The sequence below is a fragment of the Rhamphochromis longiceps genome, linkage group LG2 (genome assembly GCF_057381845.1).
Source record: "Rhamphochromis longiceps isolate RC_006_pf linkage group LG2, R_longiceps_female_GT1.1, whole genome shotgun sequence".
Lineage (NCBI taxonomy): Eukaryota > Metazoa > Chordata > Actinopteri > Cichliformes > Cichlidae > Rhamphochromis > Rhamphochromis longiceps.
Genome location: NC_140558.1, coordinates 3,310,524 through 3,331,738, shown reverse-complemented (window position 1 = coordinate 3,331,738; position 21,215 = coordinate 3,310,524). Strand labels below are relative to the sequence as shown.

General features: G+C 43.3%; 2 protein-coding genes across 4 annotated transcripts in view; both read right to left on the bottom strand.

Moving 5' to 3' along the window:
• The window catches only part of uvssa (UV-stimulated scaffold protein A), a 38,481-nt gene extending 25,765 nt beyond the window's left edge, over positions 1-12,716 (bottom strand). For both annotated transcript variants that reach the window (XM_085415007.1, XM_085415014.1), the window contains exons 1-8: positions 12,558-12,716; positions 11,981-12,100; positions 7,585-7,738; positions 6,864-7,040; positions 6,219-6,339; positions 5,530-6,039; positions 4,518-4,627; positions 3,747-3,875 (exon numbers count right to left, since the gene is read on the bottom strand). In XM_085415007.1, coding sequence (XP_085271133.1) covers positions 3,747-3,875; positions 4,518-4,627; positions 5,530-6,039; positions 6,219-6,339; positions 6,864-7,040; positions 7,585-7,738; positions 11,981-12,090 — 1,311 coding nt within the window. In that variant the 5' untranslated portion in view covers positions 12,091-12,100; positions 12,558-12,716. The remainder of the gene's footprint in view (positions 1-3,746; positions 3,876-4,517; positions 4,628-5,529; positions 6,040-6,218; positions 6,340-6,863; positions 7,041-7,584; positions 7,739-11,980; positions 12,101-12,557) is intronic.
• Positions 12,717-13,330: 614 nt separating this feature from the next.
• Positions 13,331-21,019, bottom strand: sil1 (SIL1 nucleotide exchange factor). Of its 2 annotated transcripts, XM_085414986.1 has the most exons (12): positions 20,769-20,917; positions 20,200-20,303; positions 18,361-18,508; positions 17,354-17,459; positions 17,106-17,211; positions 16,903-16,989; positions 16,699-16,794; positions 16,494-16,615; positions 15,880-15,976; positions 15,466-15,630; positions 15,133-15,297; positions 13,331-15,048 (listed from the first exon to the last, which is right to left on the bottom strand). In XM_085414986.1, exons 1-12 carry the CDS (start codon positions 20,872-20,874, stop codon positions 14,851-14,853), a joined length of 1,500 nt encoding a protein of 499 aa, XP_085271112.1. In that variant the 5' UTR covers positions 20,875-20,917; the 3' UTR covers positions 13,331-14,850. The 2 variants fall into 2 exon arrangements, with proteins under 2 accessions (XP_085271112.1, XP_085271121.1); XM_085414995.1 differs by lacking the exon at positions 18,361-18,508 and having other exon boundaries at positions 20,769-21,019.
• Between the last annotated feature and the right edge of the window lie 196 nt (positions 21,020-21,215).

Genomic DNA, 21,215 nt, shown 5'->3' with positions numbered 1-21,215 from the left:
ATTCATAGTCTTTTTCTCTTTAGGTCACGAGCAGTTGTCTAAGCATATCGTACCGTGTATGACTGTGCATGTGACAAATAAAATTTGAATTTGAATTGACTCCACCCTCCTAGATTCTCTTTTCTCATTATTTAAACCAGCAGCTCTATCTGCCTCCATAAAGCTGCTCTTCCTTCTCTGCAGTTCACCCGTTATGGGAGACTATATTGAGAGGCCCGCTGTGAGAGAAACCAATCGCGTGGTGTGTCAGCCACCCGACAGAGAAGGACCCAGTAATGGAAGGCCTTTTAAGGTTAAAAAGGAAAAGCTAATTATGATAAAGGGGCTGTAAGTTGTGTGGTTATCACAGTGCTGGGCCTGCTGGTGCAGCAGACTGGTCCCTGACAGTGATAACCAGGCAGAGTAAGACGCCCGGCGCTCTGTCACTGTCACTGTGCCACTCTGTTCAGCTAAAGATGGATTCAGACTCTACAAATTTTATGCCTTTTTTCCCCAAACATGTAATGTACTTTGCATTTGTCGGTCCTTTGATAATGATTCTCTAGGATTTGCCTCTTTTTCCCCTTTTAGAAATTATCTGCACTTCAAGCATGTTGTAAGCATCTCTAAAACAGCAACTGTTCATCATTAAACCGCTTCAAATAATATGAAGCAGAGCTCTCGTGAAATGACATTTCCGCTGGTCGGAGGGGCCGCTTCTCCTGCCCCTCCTGCTCAAACAGCAGCAGAGTGGCGATCCCAAGTCAGATACAGAGGCAGCGAGATAGACCTATCAGCTATCAAGCCACGGGGCACATTAGCGGTGGTGAAGTGAATGAATGGGTACATCCTCCCCCTTGCTCCCCAATTTCTCCTCTCTCCTCTAATGCATTATGCATTATGGCTGTACCTCACTACTATCTCACCTCTCCCAAATGTCTCTACTATTAATATTTCCATCCTTGCTATCTCGATCTCTCATGAGACTTGGAAGCCCACGCAGGAAAAGACGTTCAAAGAAGAAAAAGGAGGAGGATATTTTATAGCCTTGCACATCAAAACAAAAAACAATGATGATGCGCTCGCTTGGTGACACGGACGCAGACACAACAAGGCTTGTCCTCATAGTACGCTGCGTGCTAGCAATGTTGCAGATGTGCAGCTGCGAGAAGTTAGTGGCAGCCCCACAGCATCAGCACTCTGCACTGACCACATTTATATGATTGGACCCAAAGGGACCCTTGCACAGTGCAAAAAGATTACAATAAATCCCTGAAGAGCATCTACATGACAGAAGGGCAGCGATGGGTCTCGTTCAAAGTGTGCGCACTAATCTGTGGTTAACTGTGCATATAAACTCCACACGTACACGATTAAAGTCACACTTTCACACAATGTGTGCGCGCACGTTTTCACTCTTACCTGCTCTGTCACTAGCTAACCTTTTAGAGATAGTTGCACGTTAGCTACAAGCCCTGGAGGTACAATGTGAGACTAGACTAGACTACGTAAGACACCACTTACTAACATTTCCCAAAATAGTCCTGACTGACTGAGTCAGAGAGTATCACGGCTCGTGGTGAAGCATGTGAAGCTGTGTTGATGGAAGCTAGAGCCCTTCTGGGACTAATGCACAGCTTTCATTGATATCAGCCATCAGCTGTTAAAAGTGAACAGAGTCAGGAATGTATGTCTCATGTTGTTGTACGTTCTACAAAAAGAAAACAGCATGTTGTTCAATTTGTCTTTTGTAAAATTGATGCATAAAATTCAATAAAAATGTCTGAGGGAAAGGAAGTGAACCGAGTCTGGGCTAGATCCGTTTTCTTCTCCAATCCAGGGTCATAATGGAGCTAGAGTCTGTCATAGGAACGGGGAAGGGCAGGGAGACCCTGCACAGGTCGCACAGTTTACAGTCACTATTTAATCTAACCTTACTAACTGCATGTCTCTGGATTATGGGAGGAAGCCAGAGTACCCAGAAGGAACACATGAAGATGTGGGCGACCGTGGCTCAAGAGTTGGCAGTTCGTCCTGTGATCGGAAGGTTGCCGGTTCGAGCCCCGGCTCGGACAGTCTCGGTCGTTGTGTCCTTGGGCAAGACACTTCACCTACTGCCTACTGGTGATGGCCAGAGGGGCCGGTGGCGCAATATGGCAGCCTTGCTTCTGTCAGTGCGCCCCAGGGCAGCTGTGGCTACAACTGTAGCTGCCTCCACCAGTGTGTGAGAGTGAATGAATCGTAAAGCGCTTTGAGGGTCTCAAAAAGCGCTATACAAATGCAATCTATTATTATTAAGACACGAGAAGAACAAACTCCGATCAGATGGTGGATTTGCACCCAGCACAGATCTTCTTCCGACGTTGGCCAACTTTTGATCTGCTGTCTATGAAGATGGATCCCACGCGATCCAGGCTGTGGGGAGGCCAATCCATGACTGATAGTGAGCTTTTCTATCCCAGTATGCTTCTACTGCACCGGCAGTGTGTTTGGGATCATGAAGCCAACGCAAACGCTTCCCAGATGGCGTTGCATGGTGGATCCAAATCTGACAGTATGTTGTACTTTAAATAGTTTTGACAACATCAGAATCAGAATACTTTATTAATCCCGAAGGAAATTCTGCAGCACCACTGAAAGAAATGCAGACAGAAACCATGACAGAGCCTCCAGCATGTTTTACAGATGACTTCAGACACTCAGTCTTCTACCTTTCTCCTTATTTTGAGTCTGGATTCATCGCTCCATAAGCCTGTTGCTACTGGCTCTCCCAGGTCAGATCTTTGATGAACGTTTCTGTTAAAACATGCCTTTCACATACTGTTTTCAGGTTGCCACAGTCAGGACACTCTGCAGACTACGACAAGAACTCCAAGTTTTCTACCAATAGCACTTCAGGGATTACCTTGTTAAAGCCTCTTTAAAGTAAAGAAACACTGCTGTGTGTCTATCGAAATGTGTCATCTTCATAGATTCAACTAAAGAAACAAATTATGATGATGGATGAGAACCTCCTCCCCTCAGTCAGAACTGTGATAGATGGATGACCCAGAACATATTGCCAAGACAACAAAGAAGTGGCTAAAGTAAACATCACCTTCAAAGCCTTTACGTACAACATATTTCTCTGTCACGTACTGCTGACATAGCACAGAGTGAGGCTTCAGTCAGCTTTACTACATATACAGCTGTAGCAAAACCAAACAAACACAAGGACCCAATTTAGTCCAAATGCACCTTCCTGGATGTAAAAGGGAAACTTTTTAAAAGGGAGTTGATGACATATTGAGTGTCCTCGGAGAAGCAGAGATGACAGCGCTGACTCCAGAAAATTCTTCTATGGACTCCATTAAACTTCTCTCTCCAAATACAAAGAACCTTTAAAAAGCAATTTATTTTAATGGGAGTTCTGGTTGAGGAATCAGTGTCCCTCTATAAACACACTCAGGTTGCTGCCGCAGGAGAACGCAACAGAATTTAGAGAAACATGAAGCTTTTCTCCGTCGGTCACTGCAGAGAGGCAGCCAGGTATCAGCTGCAGCTGCTCTATCAGAGTCCTCACTCCTGTACTGTCACCTATGTAATGGAAGGCTCCCCTATTTGATTTACAATAGAATGCTGCCATCTACTGGTTATCTTCTATACGAGCACCAAATAAATCTGCTCACACATGTTAAATGTAAGCAAACAACTTTTTTTATTATTTAACAATAAGAGAGCCCCGTGCCTAATCTTAACTACGAGCTGTATCGTTAGCTATAACTCACCACTTTGCGGACCCTGGCCTTGTAGTCGATGTGAAGCTCTTTGTGTTTCTGCAGCGTGGCTTCCAAAGACCTCTTCAGGTCAAGTGCTCGTCTCAACAGCTGCTCCTCAGCACCTGATTTGGTGAACACCTGCACACACAGGGAAACCAGAAGTATAGCTAAGATGGCATCCATCCATCCATCCATCCATCCATCCATCCATCCTCAGACAGCTGCTCAGGCTGCCCTCAGTAATGTGACCAATAGAAATCATGCTGTGAGCCAGCAGGAGCGGGTTTGAAATAATCTAAATAATCGTGGATTCCAAAACCATGGTTAAGCATTGATGTAGGAACATTGATGTATGATAGCAGAGCCACTGCAGGTATTTACACCAGTATTTGTTCTCTCTAAAACAGTAACACAGTTAACGCACAGAGACAGAGGCAGACTGTCTCCAAACTCTCAGAACGCTGACTACGTTCTCTCTGTCCGCAATCTTATATATGCTGCTTATATATTCTTACATACACGCAGAAGATACAAATATACGCACATCAAAAGAAGCAATGTTCTCAAAGTACTAAATGTCTAAAATAATATCTCACCCTCTGTTTACATGGAAACAAGTGCTCAGAAGCTTATTTTCATGTTTAATGCAGCGCTAGCAGAGAGGCACTCGAGAGTCTTAAAAGAATGTAACACCATAACAAACACACAAGGGGTGTGTGTGTGTGTGTGTGTGTGTGTGTGTGTGTGTGTGTGTGTGTGTGTGTGTGTGTGTGTTCTTACCTGAACCCAGCCCTGCACAGCTGGCAGATGTTTGGTTGTTATGAGTTTATGGAGGTCTATCACAGTGGAAACCACCGGCTCGTTATCCTCCGTCTCCTTCACATGAAGACCTGGAAGAAAAACTGCACTCACTCGTCTGACTGTGCGAACACATTAACAGGAAGGACTATCAGAGGCCTGTTTTGAGAAGGATTCTCATTAAACAGCATGATCCATTTACCTGGACACCGCTGCTCTACTCAGAAGAGCCCCGTGATATTATTTAGACATTTGTATATGAAATGCCACAAGTGCAACATCCTTCATGAGTTCTATTAGAGTCAAACTTATCTGTGGTGCAGTCACATGTTTACAGGCTTTAATAAAACAAGTGTGGAAAGTGAAACAGGCACTGTGTTATGTCTGAATGTTAACGACTGAACTGTAATCACACGTAACACATCGAGCGCTTTACACAGACAGGAAATCTCTGCTGCTCCCAAACCCTCGTCTTCATTTCACTGAACAGACCAAAGGCCTCAGTCTTCAATGAATTTTTATTACCTGCATTTACTTTTGCCCTGTTGAGATAAAAGCGTGAGCACTTTCAGCACTGCGATCAGCTCTGAGTGAAGATAAAAAGTCAAATGTTCATCATCCAAAGCCAGACATGCTACCCACACATGCACATCCTGCTGACACACAGACATGATGTGGCATAGACTGTGACTGCTGCTCTTTGCCCGATAAAACGTCGAACACATTTCTGGATGTAGCAACTAACCCTTTTCATCACTTTGAGTGCAGTCTGACACACAGCCCTACAAATAAGTGGTTAGACTGGATAGTGTGTGAATGCTACACTCTAAATTGCCAGTTCATAAGGTACGCTGTATAAATGTATTAGCTTAATAATGTCCAGAGGCTGTTTCAGGAGTAACGTTTGTGGTGTGTTCGAAGGTTTTGCTGTGATTTATTGTTTTCTTCACTGGAGTTTCAACATCAAGCTTCCACATGTGTGTGTTCTACGCACCAGGACTGAGGTTCAGATCCAGACTGTAGGAGTGAGATATGAGGCCTGAGTTCCTGATAAAGTCTTCATCACCAGCCTCTTCTTCATTGTCTGTATTACTTTCCTCCTGCTCGCTCTCTTCTTCTTGCTCCACCTCCATGACTTCCCTCCTTTCAGCTTCCTTACTTTTGTCCATTTCCTGCTTCTCCCCATCCTTGCCTTCTGTACCTTCAGACCTTTTCTTTGTTTTTTCCCTCTCTCTTTTCTCCTTCCAGTTCTTTCTGTTTTCCTCTGTCATTCCCATGTTTCCTGTATTCTCATCTCTTTCTTGCACCTTTCCCACTCTGTCATCAGCCCTCAGGTCTTTGCTGCAGCAGGGCTGCTCATCATCTGAAGGACACTTAGTGGCTGGCTGGGAGTTGGAGGGGCTGCTGTTGGCTGTTTGGATGTCTATGGGGCTGAAATCTGGGAAAAGCAGCCTCATGCACGATTCCATCTCTGTCAGCGTTGCTTCTATTTCTTGCTGTAACTCTAACAAATGAATAAGAAACAATATAAAAGTCTTAATGCCCAAACATTAATAACACTATGTGTAAAGATCCAGTTACAAACAAAACCACTGAGACTTTGGGTGTTTAACAGTTTCTGATAATGGAAATAAAAACCTTGGTATTAAAACTAGAAGCAGGGATAACACGATGTCGTTTTACCCTCCATTTCTTTAGCTGCTGCTTCTACTTTCTCCTTGTAGATCCTCTCCATTCTCCTCCGTCTTTCCTCCTCCCTCGTCCTCTCTGCTACTGTTCTCGCCTCAATGTCCTGGAAGTCCACCTGAAAGCATGTACACATTGTTGATCACAAAAACTAGAGAGTATCTTCTCAAATAGTAAATCTACCCATGCACACAAAGATGAACAACTGCCTTTATGGTGGTTCCTCACTCACAAGGTCCAAACAATGTCACTGTTGCAGCTGGTAAACATATGGCTCTTTAACATGTCTTTACAGATCACCAGCATCATGCAGTTTCCAGAATCTGTAGTGCACTTCTATTTTTCATAAAGTCCAACTGCTAGAGGATTTTTAAGGCTGATACTGAGAGTTCTGAAATCTAAATCTGATAAGTGGAACACAGAACGCTTCCTAATAACACTCCTTTACCTCGTTGTTTGTATCATACTGCCTGTGGATCTTCTCACAGGTAATTCAGATGTTATTTCAGTGTGTTTCATGAGTGTGTTTTCCTCATGTACAGGGTCTTGCGGCGGATTCAAACCGAGGCCTCTGCATTAGCCTCATACCACATGGGTTGTTTCCAGTTAATAAAAGTCACTCTGTATCTCTGCATCGCTCACCTTTTTAACTTGTTTGAGGAAGTTGTAGCCCAGTGCCAGCTTCTTATAAGCAGAGCCATAAGACGTTTGCCATGACTGCACAGTCTGGACTGCCAGAGCTCTCAGCTTCCTGGCTACTTCTTTAGGAGGAGGGAGGGGCTGCTCTGAATCAGTCTCTACCGTCAGCTCCAAGAACTCCTGTGGGAAGAAGAGAGGCGGAGGAATAGATGAGGGGGACACAGAAAGAAAGACATCCTAATATTAAAGCTGAGTGTTTGTATCGTTCCTCTTTGAATGGGATTCACTGTACGTGGATTTATCCTACACAGATCACTTAGTGCGCAAACGTGAACCGATATCAGCCGAAAAGCTAAAAAGACTTTCAGTTTGCCTTCGCGCCGTTACTTTTTTATTTTGTTTTTAGTGTTAAATAACTGTAAGACTGGGACCCGCTCACAACAAACATTCGACTCAACAGTTAGCAGTGCTAGCATGCTAATGGCGCTAGACAACCAGGATGTTTAAACACAAAAAATATCCTGGAGGCTCTGTCACAGGGTAGCATTTCTGTGAGTAGAGTTGAGGATATTGTCAAAACTGATATGATGGCTTTTGTAGCAGTGTGGTGACTGCTATAAAAAGCCATCATTGGCCTTATTCTGCCAGTAGAGAGCAGGTCCTGTAATGTTTGGTGTGCACTGGATGATCTCAGATGATTACTAGTTACTAGCAGCTGATTTACCTGGAAGTTGTCCACTAGCAGCATCCTGAAGTGGTGTGACCTGGAGAAGAGCTCACCGGCGATCTGGAAGGCAGACAGCCGGATCTCAGCATGTTCTTGGTTGAGCTGGGACATCACTGAGTGGTACACATGGTCTATGCAGTCATTAGACACTCTGTGAGGAGTGGAGAACAGGTGGAGAGTAACTAAATTTTATGTTATGAATCACGAAAGAATTTGACATTTGTTGTACTCATAATGCTGACAAAGAATTACACGACTGTATTTAACACGTAACCATAATTTACCATAAATACTGTCAGTTTTCATAAAACCTTTCTTGTATAGACAAATACAAGTTCATACACACTTACATAAATTGCTTTGGATGATAAGGTCTTATTGTATTGAATGATCAGCTGTTTTCTTTCGTTCTTTGTGTAACCTTTATTTGACTGTCCAGTAACTTTTTATCTGTTCGTGGGAAACTGTGATTCTCATCCTGATCCTCTGTGGCAGGCACGTGCAGGGGTTGGGGCTTGAGCTCCTCCCCCTTTCCTGATGGTGCCCCAGGTGGCCTTTTCTTTAGACATTTTTTTTAACGGTGTGTGCGCATGTGGCGTTCCCTGTGCCTCTCAACAATAACATTTAATTATTAATCACAATTTCGCTAAATAAAATGATCTGGCTTGCATCGGTCACGTGACTACCATTGACCAATGCTCGCCCTTGATGGCAGAGCGCGCTGGTTGCGAGACGAAGACTGATGCAACAGAAACCAGTAAGCAGGGTGTACAGCATACACTGTAGGTAGAGCGTACAGCCCGATCCGGCAGGGAGGTGTGGGAAGCCAGATCAGGTGCCCCCCCTCCTGGCTCTCCTCTCGTCTCTTTTGTCTTACTTGTCTCTATCAACCTTTGAAAAAGTGAGGCTCCAAAATTTTAAAGCTTTAAAATTTTTTAAATTTTAAAGCTTTAAAAGCTTTAAAATTTTACTTCTCAGTTACAGTGAATTGATGTCCATCCATCCATCCATCCATCCATCCATTCGCTTCCGCTTATCCTTTTCAGGGTCGTGGGAGCCTATCCCAGCTGTCTTAGGGCAAGAGGCGGGGTGCACAGGTCACCGGTCTGTCGCAGCCGGGCTAACGCACATACAAAGACAACCATTCGTTTTAAACTCACTCGTGCATTCACACTATGGGCAAGTTAGTGTTTCCAATTAACCTATCCCCATTAACTGCATAACTGTGGGAGGAAGCCGGAGCACCTGGGGAGAACCCACACGAACATGCAAACATCAGACCCCAGCCTGATGGCGGCACTGAACTCGGGACCTGAGGCAACAGTGCTAACCGCTGTGCCACCGTGCTGCGGTGGATAAATGGTAGAAAACTAAACAGAAGAAAGTAGAAGAGAAATAACAATGTTAACATAAACTAGTGACACACTAGTTCAACCCTAGCAGAGCCTCCTTGGATGAGGGTGTCTGGTGATAATGGCCGAAAAACCCGATGAATCCAAGGTCCACTACTGACGATGTGTCCCAAGATTTAATTAATTATAGTCTAGATCAGATCTCCAATTCCTAAACCAAACCAAGGAAGGTAAAAAATGGCAGATTAACTTGTGATAAAAGACGAAACACGCCGTGAAGTTGAGGCACACAACGATGCGTTCCGCTGTCCTCATAACAGCCACCAAGACTTTCTCCATTTGAAGCAGTGGATTATCAGGCACTGTAACATCTAGTCCTTCTATTGAATTATAACACACAGGAGTATTAAGTTATTATTACACGTTGGTAAATTGTCTTGTGGTAACTGATGAGACAAATGAGCGTGCTGTGTGTGCAACAGCACGACAAATATTACCTGTCCTTTTATTAACTGCACAACTGTGCTGGTCATTAGCTGCTAGCTAACTGAGTAAGAGTGTCATGGGTCTGTAGGTCTGTCCACGCTTTAGGGAACATATTTAGTTTTAAAGCAAGTTCCCTGCCTTTCTTGGGGGTTTATATTTCACTAAAAACTGATATGCATATCCACATAATTATGGATTAAAACACACTGTCTTTCTAAGAAAATACATTAAGAAACAGATTATATTAGATTTACATTGAAAATAAGACAAAATGCTGAATTTACAGCAGCAAAATGATTTTATCTCTACAGTTTAAACATTTAAAAGCTTTCTGCACAGAGCGGATAGTCAAGCAAATTGAATCATCATAAATACATTATTTAATATTTATTACTTTATTATTATAGCACCTGGAATAATTAATAAGAGAAGGATTCTGGAAAGTGGCCATAGTATGTACAGTGTAAAATGTCACTGTATGTGCATGTGTGTGTGTATTTTATGTGTATAGATTTTTTGGCTGAATTCTTATTTTATTGTAATCTCATTAGACTTGTTCTATCAGCTACCATCTCCTGTGGACTTTTTAATCTCTCACGTCTCAGATCATCACAGCCCTGGGCCCTGTGCTTCGTACGTCGCTTACTACATCCAAGATCAAATGAAACATCCAAGACCAAACCATCGCGCTAACCGTGAGCGCGCTAATCCGGTTCCCCGAACACACCTGCTGTTGACGATTAGTACAGCTGGATGAAGTAATGTGCGATCACTGGGTGCCGTAAAAGGGGATACGCATCGATAGCAGAAACAGTGATCGGCAACCCTCTGATTGGTCGGCGAAAATGTCGAAGGAGCGCGCTCGGCTCGGTATTTTTCGGCAGCAGAGCAAGAACTCCTGAGTGAGGGATTTCAGGAGTTTCAGAGTTAAATCAGAACGCAAGGGAACACTGCAAAGGCTGCAAAAGCAAGGAGCGAGGGCTGGCAGGAAGTTGCTGACAAATTAAACTCGTAAGTAATTTAATAATAATAATAATAATATATTGGATTTATATAGCGCTTTTCAAGGCACCCAAAGCGCTTTACAATGCCACTATTCAGTCACTCTCACATTCACACACTGGTGGAGGCAGCTACGGTTGTAGCCACAGCTGCCCTGGGGCAGACTGACAGAAGCCAGGCTGCCATATCGCGCCATCGGCCCCTCTGGCCAACACCAGTAGGCGGTAGGGTAGATTTATTATATTACACTATATTATCCAATATTATATTACATTATATTATATTGTTATATTATATCCTCTTTCACATTAGAGCCACAACAGGACCCACTAGAACATGGGAACAAGTAAAAGTGAAATATAAGAATATCCTACAGAATGGTAATATTTATCACTTATATTGCTTTTCGTCTCTTGGAAAGAGACCCTGAAATAATCTGTTTGTTTGTTCATAACAGCAACCAAGAAAAGGGCAGAGCAAAAAAAGACAGGTGGTGGTCCTGCACCCCCTCGTCAACAAGTTGGTTAAGTAAATAATACCCTCACGGGAATATCGATATCTCTCTATGAGCACACTGTCGCGCTGAGCTAAAGGATCCTGTCTGTCCCGCAATATACGCTGAATTCTGAGGACTCTCCTTATCAATCTTGCACCTTCCGCAATGGGTGGCTCGCGTAAACGGACAGGATATGACTGCGACAGACTTCCCAAATCCACCTTCGCTTTTATAGCCGTGGTCTCTCATCTTGATTACACGAAGTAATTTACAATTACTACTCTGAAATATGAATTACATCTGTAATAATCACATACATGTAATAGAATGTTAATAGTACATTTCCCTTTTTTAGGGAATGACCTGTATGTATCTGTGTGACATCAATAAAAGGATCAGGTGCTGCATTATCTTTAGTTACATTGATAATATTTATTTATGGTGAAACAGTGGTGGAATATCGCTGTTGCTTTCGTATAAATGAAGCGGACATACCTGCGTGGCCGCGATCTAATCCTGTTTACATAAAGTGAACCTGCTCCCGAGCAGGTTTACGCTTACGGCTCTGTTGCTATGACAGCAAGTCCCGGATGAGCTTCGGGGAACCGAACGATCCAGGATCACGCGAAATCGTCAACAATCTAATCCGGCTAACCTACTTAGCGAGGTACGAAGAACAGGCCCCTGCTCTCCAGCACTATCAGCAGCAACAGTAACCCCTCAACATCAACGCTGCACCCATCAGGTAACACATGGGCTATGTTTGCATTGCATTGTCCCCACTTGATGACAGTGATATAGTATGAAGTGATATTAAATTAGCTTGCTGATGAATGTGGGTTGTTGTTATTCTATGTGCCCCTTTTGACATTCTCTAGACAATCTGCGCGCTTGATAACAGATCTTGATAGATTCAGGGTTTCCTTACTGTGATGTCAGATACTTGCAATCCTGACCCCTTTCCAAAGGATTGCACATTTTGGAGTCTTTCATTTGTTTCATAATTCCACTTTACACCTGCAACTAAATAATCCCTGTGGAAATGCTGATGCCATACTTGCAGAGCTTTTTGACCTCCTTCATTTTGTCTTGGTTGAGCTGTGGCTGTCCTGATGTGGTCAGTTCCTCCACCAACACCGATAGACGCTCCCTCTGAGACAGCTCCATCACTGTTCATCTGCACACAAAAACAGACCTTTAACTATACAGAGTGACTCGAGTTACACAAAGGTAGACCTTTACTCTGAATTAAAATCTTTCATATTAAAACTGGACAGCTGGCAATGCTGAAGTTGAAAAACTTGTTATTAGCATTTTAGGTACACCACTGCCATTTTTAAGCAAATCATCTGTTATTTTTCACAGCCCAGTATGACCCACGTTAGTAACTGTGACCTTTATAACAGTCGCTGACACAAGCTGTTTGCTACTGGCAGTCAGTATTAATCAGATATTTGTGCAGCGTTTTTTATTTTATAGAATTTAACCAGATACAGAAAAATATACACAATTCAAATCAAAGAAACAAAGAAGTCTCCAGATTTCAGGTGGAGTCATTTAAGGCTAGCATCCACCTAGCTGGCACAATCCTAACAAAACACGAACACAACAGCATCTGCCGGTTAGCTTCTTACCAGCTTGTTCAAACACACTGAACCTCAGGGAGGCTTCTGCCGGTTAACGAGTCCCCTCGGTGAGCCGCTTCATTCATGACAAAGATCAACAACTGAAACGCGGCTGTATTTCTCTGTTTACATACGGCAGCGTTTAGTTATGTCATGCACTTCCTGAAAGCGAACGTACTACCGGTTTGACTTTTCAGAATAAGAGCTTCAAACTGTGCCTGTCGATTGTGCTTTATTATCATTTTACTGACTGTAGCTCATGGCTGTCGCTCAGGGGTGAGTGGGCAACAACAAACAGCTGCTTTTCCTAAACACAGTTCTTAAACATCGGCTGCAGTCTGGGTTTGAGAGAGGCGAGGATTTCCAGTGTTAAAAAAAACTTTTTAAAAGTGACCCCTTCAAAATAAATGTTTTCCTTTTCATACACATATGTAGTATGTATGGGGGCGTGTCCAAATCATGGACCTAAGTCAGATTTTATATGGGCCTCCGCTTCTACATTAAGATGTATTATTTACGGTCAGCGACCACAAACAGAATTACTAAAATGTCATTTCTCTTTCCACCTCATGGTGGCAGCACAATCTGATCTATGCGACAACACTGAGTGATCAAAGTGCCATTCACAGAATTACACAGGGAAGAGATCTATTTGCATTCTTTCCCAGATTAATCTTGAAAATCTATCTTGTACCCAAGCACGGTTGCAAATACATCTACAGTGTCTGCACACTTACTGAAATACAGCAGAGAGAATAATCTAAAAGAAAGTTTAGTGAACATTTGTGTCTGGAAACACTCATTTTTTATTGTGGAGCTATACGTTATTTTCTCGAACATACATCAACAGAACACCATCTTTTTCAAATAAATAAGCACATGAATATGTTGAAGTTATCAGTCCAGAGTGAAAATATTACTACAAAACCCACCACACCCCAAAAGAGCTAAATCTATCCAAATTCTACTGCAACTTGCAGCACATTCTTGTTAGTTGCAATAACTTGTATTACCAGACGCTTAAATTTCCTGTAACCTATAGAGTAGAACATATTAGTCTTAGAAAATAACATTTCAAATACAATCCTGTTTTCTTATTTTAAAACAGATGAAAAACGTGTTTCCATTGGGTGTGAAGTCAGGTTGCCTAAGTTACATAAACAGTAATTGTGGTGGTGGTGTGGGCTGTGGCTCTGCTGCAGGGAAGGGGTGGTGCAGTGGGTTCAGGTCGGGACCTAGAGGAGCTGGAAGTGGACTGCTACACCTGGCACAGCAGACGATGTCCTTCTGTCTGTATGCCACCAACAACACTCGTTCATGTTACAGTATCATTCACACTGTCCACCACACAGAGCGGCATGACTTTAAAATTAAGTGTCAAACAGTTTTTACATCCCCATGTGGTCACAAAGTCTGGTTTTCATGAGGCATACAGAGGGGGATCTGGGGATAAGCACAGCAACTTAAGGGTTAACCTTGAACATGCAATCATACAGTGTTGTTTAATACTGTATGTACAGCACTCTATTCCACATTCAGATACTTCAGCCGTGGTTGCTGCGTTGCTTGACGGTCTTCATAAAATCCGTCGCTCTGCTGCCAGTAAACATCCACGTTTGTGATCAGTCAGACGTTGCCGACGCTGCCTTCTGCATGAAACTGACTTAACACCCATAACACGCGCACTTACCCAACCTGATGTCTAATGTTAGAGGAAGTGAAGCCAGTTACATCCTGGCAAAGTGACGTTGCTGCAAAGCACATGACCCAGCTCTTGCTTCCTATCAAACGTGCAGCGGGACTACATGGCCATCACCATGCCACCATCACTGTGAACCAATTCCTTCTGTGACACATTCAGTTGTGACGGCAACCAGAAGAGACTCCATACAGCAACAGGGATCACTGCTCTTTGGGATTAGCGGTGTGTGTGCAGTCAGTATGTGCACATCCTCTATAGCATCTGGAGCACATACCTGGACTACACCACCCTACCCACACACCACAGTGATTGGAAGAAAAGCAACATTATTGATGGTAAAATCACCCTCGATGTGACCTCTCAGAGAGGCCATACGAACAGCTTCAGAAGTGTGGAGAACATTTTTAGGCAACACGTGAAGTATTTGTTGGTTGTGTTCATGCTGACTAATCGCAGATCTGTCTTCCAGCTCACTCGTTATGTCCTCAAAATTGTGTTCCTTGTCCACTGCTCTGCGATCGACTGACCCCAACAGAGTAAAAGTGCCAGCTCCTCGATGTACGCCATGTTCATATGAAACGTCAAAGTGCTGTCCTCTGATCATTTCATTTTCACTTGCAGTGCATCGATGAGTTCTACAATCTCCTCAAAGTAGGTGTTCTCTTCTGCTAGAATTATTTCTGACTGGATCATGTCCTGGTACTCTTGCTTCAGAGAGTGAAGAGAAGCCTGCAGAGAGCCGTCTGAGCGGTACTGATCCAAACACACTGGAGCCATTGCCAACAAAGCCCGGAGAGCCTGCAAAAAACAGCACCGACTCTCAGGGAAAGTTCTTTTTAACAGTTGTTATACTATTAATGCAAAATAGATGAAACCACCCACCTTCTCTCTGTAGTCATTCTCTGAAGACTCCAGGAGCTGTGGGACCAGAATGCACCAGCCCTTCTCCAACAGCTCCTCCTGCAAAGACACCTTAGAGTACTGACGCCGCCGCTCATCATGAGACGCGTCCAGTACTGGGTCCAGACCTCCCTGGAAGATCAGCTCCTGGAAGAGGAGAGAAGAGATCATGAGAACGATCCCACGAGCTGGGCACTGGAAAGTCCCAACCTACTGATACCAACTTTAATCATTCAGATCATTTAGACCTTGTATTTGAAGAGGAGCACTGCACTGGGCTTGGAATCGAGGAGCAGGAGCGTGCGTCTACTGTACCTTCTCAGTAATCATATCGTATAACATGGTGACGATGCGTGTACGCAGAATTCCACTGTTGTCAGTCCTGAACAGCTCTGACAGGACCTGCAGACCCCCACGTGTCAGGAAGTGACGCTGTGCATAGGGGAAGTGACGCAAGAGGGAAGCCACTGCAAACAGAACCTAGACAGAACGAACACACACACACACACACACACACACACACACACACACACTCTTCAGCTGTGTGTGTGTGTCTGTGGCGGTTCTCATTCTTACAAGTCATGGTAGTCTTGAGAGTTTCCTGGATGAGAGGTGAAGCATCTTCACAAACCTAAACAAGTCGAGTTGCCTTCTTTTGTCAAGCTCTCTGTGCAACGTGTTGTCTCCAACTTTCTGAACATAAACTGAAAGCTGTGTGGGTGTGCTTACCTTTTTTTGGACTCTGAGTTGCTGAGCAGTGGCCAGCGTGGTTAACAGTGTCTGGAGAGCGCCATTCTCCACGGCTTCAACTTGAACTGCTGGATTACTGCAGGACACACAAAGTGTGACAACGCTGACAGTCGTGTTTGCTTTCAACTCAAGTGTTTTGCTCAGAAGAGATTTGAGACTTTCAAGACTCATATTCAACTATTTATTTGACTATTATTTGGAACTTTGACGCCTGGAAGTTGCTGCTTGGCTTTCAAAATTCAAATTTGGTTTTTTTCCAAAAAGAACCCAAAACCATGATGTACCACATGTTGTGCAGCCAGTGTTCTGTGACATTATACGATCTCATCTGATAAGCTGCAGCACTGTTGGAGTGCCATCGCAATCAGGGTTATTGCATTACAACTCAGTCACATAGTAAACAAGAACAAAACATAATGTTGTGCACAATTTGCAGAGAAAAGTCAAAAATGTATTTAAAAACCACCTGTTTTGATTTTAAACAGCTACAGAAGCTCGATGTGATCACAGACACCACTGTAAAGCAAGAAGTGACATATCTGCATATCTGGAACATCAGACTAATCAAGCTTAATCAAGTCTAAATATCATACCTGGCTAATGCAGAGCCCAGGACGAAAGCAGAGCTTTCCTGTAATCTGAAGTCAGAGCTGTTCAGACCTTCTAAAAGGAACTGGAGGCCCCCCATGGAGCACAGAGTCTGAGCATTATCCACCTAGCACACATACAAGCATGCATGCAGGGTTAGAGACGGGACAATTCACCACAGTGTGAAACATCATCCTGTGTGTGTGTTACCTGATGCACCAGATATTCGAGCTCCGTCAGGATGCTCAGTCTTTGTTCGCTAGTTGAGTTGCTGCTGTTGAACTGCTCCAGCAGACGCCTCATTATCTACACATGCAAGAAACTTCATTTGACTGAAGCTCAAAACGTTTCACAGTAACAGCTCACTCAAGGTCACGTCACAATCATACGTGAGATCCAGGAACACTGATGTACCTGAACATCCGTCTCCAGCAGCAGGTCCAGCTGAGCCATGTCTTTCTTCAACTCCTCCATTGTGCGAAACTTAGAAGCCACAGAGTCCTAGAAGCGCCCAGCGAGCAGTGGAGACACACAGTAAAGGCTCATATGTGGGCACACTTAAAGCTTCTGCTGCCAGCATGTAATCAGAAGTTCAACAGTGGCATTTGAGCTGCTACCTTCTGCTCTGTGTCCTTGCTTCCAAGCTTCCAGTCCTCTTTTATCTTCTTCATGGCTCGTTTCAGCTCATCGGGATTAAAGGAAGACCGGAGCGCTTCTTCCTCCCTGCAAATGTACACTTTTACTGCAAAGCCATTTTATCTTTTCCTACTACTGCCCCCTACTGGGTGCACTTTGCTGGAAGAAGTATTAAAGGGAGCAAAATAAACTACTGTCTGCAGACTGAAGTTTTAGCCTGGACCCCCACCTGTGCTCCTCTGTCCAGTATTTCAGCTGCTCTTCTCCCAGTCTGACCTCCCTCTCACCTGTCTGCAGATTCAGCCTCACGTGAGAACCTTGTGGCACTGCCTGACCTGTGTGTGCACAGACAGAGTTGCTCAAAATAATTATACGACTGCTGAATATTATGAAACTCGTGAGCTCGCAGATTGATGCGACCCAGAAGCAGCAGAAAATGGATGGATGCAAATACAAACCGATGTTTGAGTCAGCTAATGGCTGTGTATATGTGATATAAGGTCCCGCATAAAGGCCTTTAGTATGTGCAGCAAATCATGTCTGTCAATAACAACAATTACACGCTGCCACACTCTAATGTGAATTTTTGTAATGAAGTACTCTGAAAATGTTTTGAACCACCCTTCCTGTTGCTACATTTAAGATTTTCTGCTTTCTGAAAGTCTTTCAGAGCCTCTTTGTGCACTGGCTGCTTTTCACTTCTTTCCACTCTAGACTTTGTACCTTTTGGTTTGTTAAGCCACTTAACACCGAATCATTCAAGCAGAAAAAACACCAGCTAGGTTTAAGGGTGAACCAGACAACACTTTGTTACCAGCTTGTAAGAGACTAAACATCGTTTCGTTGGCCTTATTAACAGGACATCCATGGAGATTGCTACAGCTACTGGGACTCACTCCCTTCTGGAGCCACCAAAGGAACTGCAACATGGGTAAGTGTTGATTGTTGCGTCAATAATGGTTATTTAACAAATATTGGCTATCACAATAACTGTGTTGGCACGATTAAACTTCACAGATACATTTTCTCTATGCAAAATCATCATTTTAGTAACAACCTTTGTGAGGTTACATGAAAGGAGGATCAAATAAATCCCATATGGAGGCTTCATCTATATAAGGTCTATCCTCATCTGAAGCATTAGATCATACACAAAGTTGTGTTTATCTTAGGACTGATTGTCATTATTCAGAACCAGAGAAAAAGCCCTGTGAAGGAAAACACTGAGGGCATGACCTGGTTTAAGTGTCTGCCACTGCTCACTGGGCTGGACAACGTCTAAATCTCCTTCATCATCTTCCACATCATCTACTGCCACGTCTTCCTCTTCACCGTTTACAGCCTCATGTTCTGGGTTTTCCACCACGATTAAATCGCCTCCAGACTGCACAAAGAGAAACATGGGAAGAAATTTAGACACCTCCCTGGTTTAATGACAAACACCTTTCTTTGGGTTTCATTCAAACTCAGATGCCATTTTTGATGGTGCTTGCTGTTTTTTATTTTTACTTCATAGCTCTTACATCAGCATACGAGCACTCCAGCTCTAACACTCCAGCTCTAACACTCCAAGTTCTCTCTAAAGAGGCTAATTAACTTCGTGGAAATATACCAGCATTTATACAGCGCCTTTCTTTTCTTTAGTGTTACTAAGCATGCACAGCCCCTTTAGACTATGAGTCACATTCCTCCTGAGAAGCGACAGTGCACAGAACAAAGGCATCATCGCTTTTAGCATGTAAAACAAGGAGACCAGTTCTGCTGATTTGCAGCCCTTCATTTTTATTCTTTGCATGAGTCCCGTTACAAGATACTGTCATTTATGGTGTACTGCCATAAAAACACTGATGTCTTCATTTGTTACCAGCAGAGATGGGCAGTAGCGTTACTGTAATCCGATTACTTTTTTAAAGTAAGGAGTAAAAGTAAGGGATTACTATTGCAAAAACTGTAATTAGATTACTTTCCCGTAGGAACGCTGCGTTACTAAAACCGTGATTTTTTGCGAGAATGTCTCATGACAGTGACGTAAGCCAGTGCAACGTTAGTGAAACAGTGGATCACATATGGAGTGCAGAGAGAGTATGAGCGTGCAGCGTTTAAAGCGTGGAAGTACTGACCTTACTTTGAGTTTGATTCCATAAAAAGTGACAAAAACATTAGTGTCCGCTGTGCGTGGGAAGAAAACTTCTTTTTACAGCGAAAAAACCCCTAAACTTCCAAACAAGCACCGAGTAGCTACGACGTAATGGGAAACTCAGAGAAACTCGCGGATTCTTCCACTGACCGCGGCACACCTGCACCAGGGTAAACCTCCGCCTACCCCACTCCTGCTTTACAGGTGAAAATAGAGCAACAGGACCGCTGAGTCTTTGACTTTATTTATGTTCTGCTGTGTTTTACTTGCATCTATTTTAAAGACTGAGTGTAAACACAAAAATATTTTATTTTATGTGCTGGAATGTGCAGAAAATAGGTTTAAATGTTAAACTAATTTCTTCCAGTCAGAGAATGTTGCAGATAATTTAATTTTTGCTTGATGCATAAAGTTAAAAGATTAAAACTAATAAAACAAGTTTTAAAAAGAGACTTTTCCATTTGATTACATTTTGTATGATGGATTATGCAGAAAAAGTAGAATTGGGCTGAAAGATCTATCACTTTATCACCTACTCAGGTTGTAAATAGTGTTTTAAAAAGTAACTAAGTAATTAATTACTTTTGAAAATAAGTAATCAGTAAAGCAACGGATTATTTTGGGGGGAAGTAATCAGTTACTGATTACTTTTTTTCAAGTAACTTGACCAACACTGGTTACCAGTGAGAGTTACCTGGGTTAAAAGGTAACAGCTTTTATCACACCGCTAATTCCAGCCAAGTCCCAGCTGCAGCTGAAACACACGTGGATGTTCTCACGAGTCTTCAGTTTGCCCACAGCCAGGCTTTGATCAGCAGCTCTTTCCACCCATCACTGCTGCCAAATCCATCTTATCACAGGTGCAGCGAAACTAAATGACATGCTCGAGAACATCTGAGAGCTTTAAACACTTTATCAGAGCAAAAGGTTTAACCTACCTTGTGGCCAAGAATGCTGGCTATGTGACAGTAATGCAGCACCAAGAGGACGGCCAGGATGAAGGAGGTTCCCCCGACATGAAAGGGTATCAGCTTCATGGTGACTGGAATACACAGCACGGCATGTCAGAATCATAGCTACCTTCAGGTGCTGCATGAGCTTTACGAGGGGGGTTAACCACTACACCACTGGTCCTTATTACTGTTCTCCAGCCCGGGGCAAAACTCCACTCTCTAATCTCGTGTTTTAACCAAAAAATGGGACTAAACTACTTTTTGTTCCGTCTCTGGTGATAATCTGCTTTGAGAAATATGTCGATTTAAAAAGTCAAGATGTTGAATAGAGTCTGGCGTGACTCACCGGGCTGTGAGCGTCTTTACAGATTGGCTACCAAAAAAGTGACACAATGACAGCTCTACACATGTTTGCATATCTAGGCGACACAATGAGCACGTAAGTAACGCCGTAACAGCTGACAGCTAAGAGTTCCCAAATCCCGAGGAACCAGAAAGCTGCGACCAAGAACCGCTCCGTGACGGCGACAGCGTTCAGGTTAGCAAACACTCACCAGTCCGAGCGACAGTAGAGCAGCAGTGACGCTGAAGCGATGCCTTCACCTGTTCTGACAGTTCCCGCAGACATCCGAAAGCTTCTACTTTTCCGTCGATTCTCATTGGTCCACGTACAGCTTCTCTTCTTTGAGCTGCGGTACAGTACACAAACCTCCCGCTGCTGCCCCCTGCTGGTGTAGCGTGTTATATATTCAAATAAACGGGATACAGCAGCTGGTGTAGGAGGTGGCATATTTTACACATATCGTTAGCTTCATAGCATAATTGCCTAAGTCATCTGACTAAGTCAATGACTTAGGCACTTATGCTATGAAGCTAACGATATTTATTATACAGGTTATACAGTACATAAAATCAAAATTCACATGTTTTATGTAACTGAAATGTTTAATTATGTGGGCTAGAGAAAATAAGAAAGTTATAGAGTATATTTATATGAAACG